This window comes from Alligator sinensis, unplaced genomic scaffold, assembly GCF_000455745.1.
Source record: "Alligator sinensis unplaced genomic scaffold, ASM45574v1 scaffold768_5, whole genome shotgun sequence".
NCBI lineage: Eukaryota > Metazoa > Chordata > Crocodylia > Alligatoridae > Alligator > Alligator sinensis.
In genome coordinates this window covers 872,081-872,518 of record NW_005841991.1, presented here as the reverse complement: position 1 = coordinate 872,518, position 438 = coordinate 872,081, and the positions used below count along the sequence as shown (strand labels likewise).

Sequence of the window (438 nt, the reverse complement as noted above, 5' to 3'; positions counted from 1 at the left end):
TGTAGGGAAGGAAACGGAGCCGCAGATATACTGCCCCGCCGCTAGGGGGTGCTAAGGGCAGCCTCCTGCTAATTAATACTAATTAATTAATTGAGAACAAGGCGTGGCAGGAGAGTAGGTGGGCGGTTGCCCTAGAGACAGGTGTGTGGGCCACATTAAGGGCAGCCCAGAGTGACGACCTGTCACAATGCCCCTAAGCTTTGGTGGCTTTCATAGGTTCTGACTGATGGCAGGTGAATACTGGTCTCCAATCCAGGTTCTAGAAGGGACTGGGACCTTTCTGGCTTGTTTTAGCCCTGTCCCAAGTCCTCAATGGCAGTGTCCCCTTCATGTCTTACCCATGATGGGAATCTGTGCAGTGGTGGAGTGGGAGGTTTGCATCCTGGATCTAGTACTAGACTTTCAGGACTTTCAGCTTTTTTTTGTCCTGAACCAGGA

At 51.4% G+C, this 438-nt stretch overlaps 2 protein-coding genes across 2 annotated transcripts in view; one reads left to right on the top strand and one right to left on the bottom strand.

Annotated features, from left to right (window-relative positions):
* Positions 1 to 438, top strand: part of PIGH (phosphatidylinositol glycan anchor biosynthesis class H) — a 174,541-nt gene that overhangs the window by 67,595 nt on the left and 106,508 nt on the right. The window lies entirely within an intron of this gene.
* The window catches only part of PLEKHH1 (pleckstrin homology, MyTH4 and FERM domain containing H1), an 82,415-nt gene that overhangs the window by 45,334 nt on the left and 36,643 nt on the right, over positions 1 to 438 (bottom strand). The window contains 1 exon segment of the mRNA XM_006021407.3: positions 339 to 438. This exon segment is cut by the window's right edge and continues 12 nt beyond it. Within this exon segment, the coding sequence (XP_006021469.2) occupies positions 339 to 438 (100 nt within the window).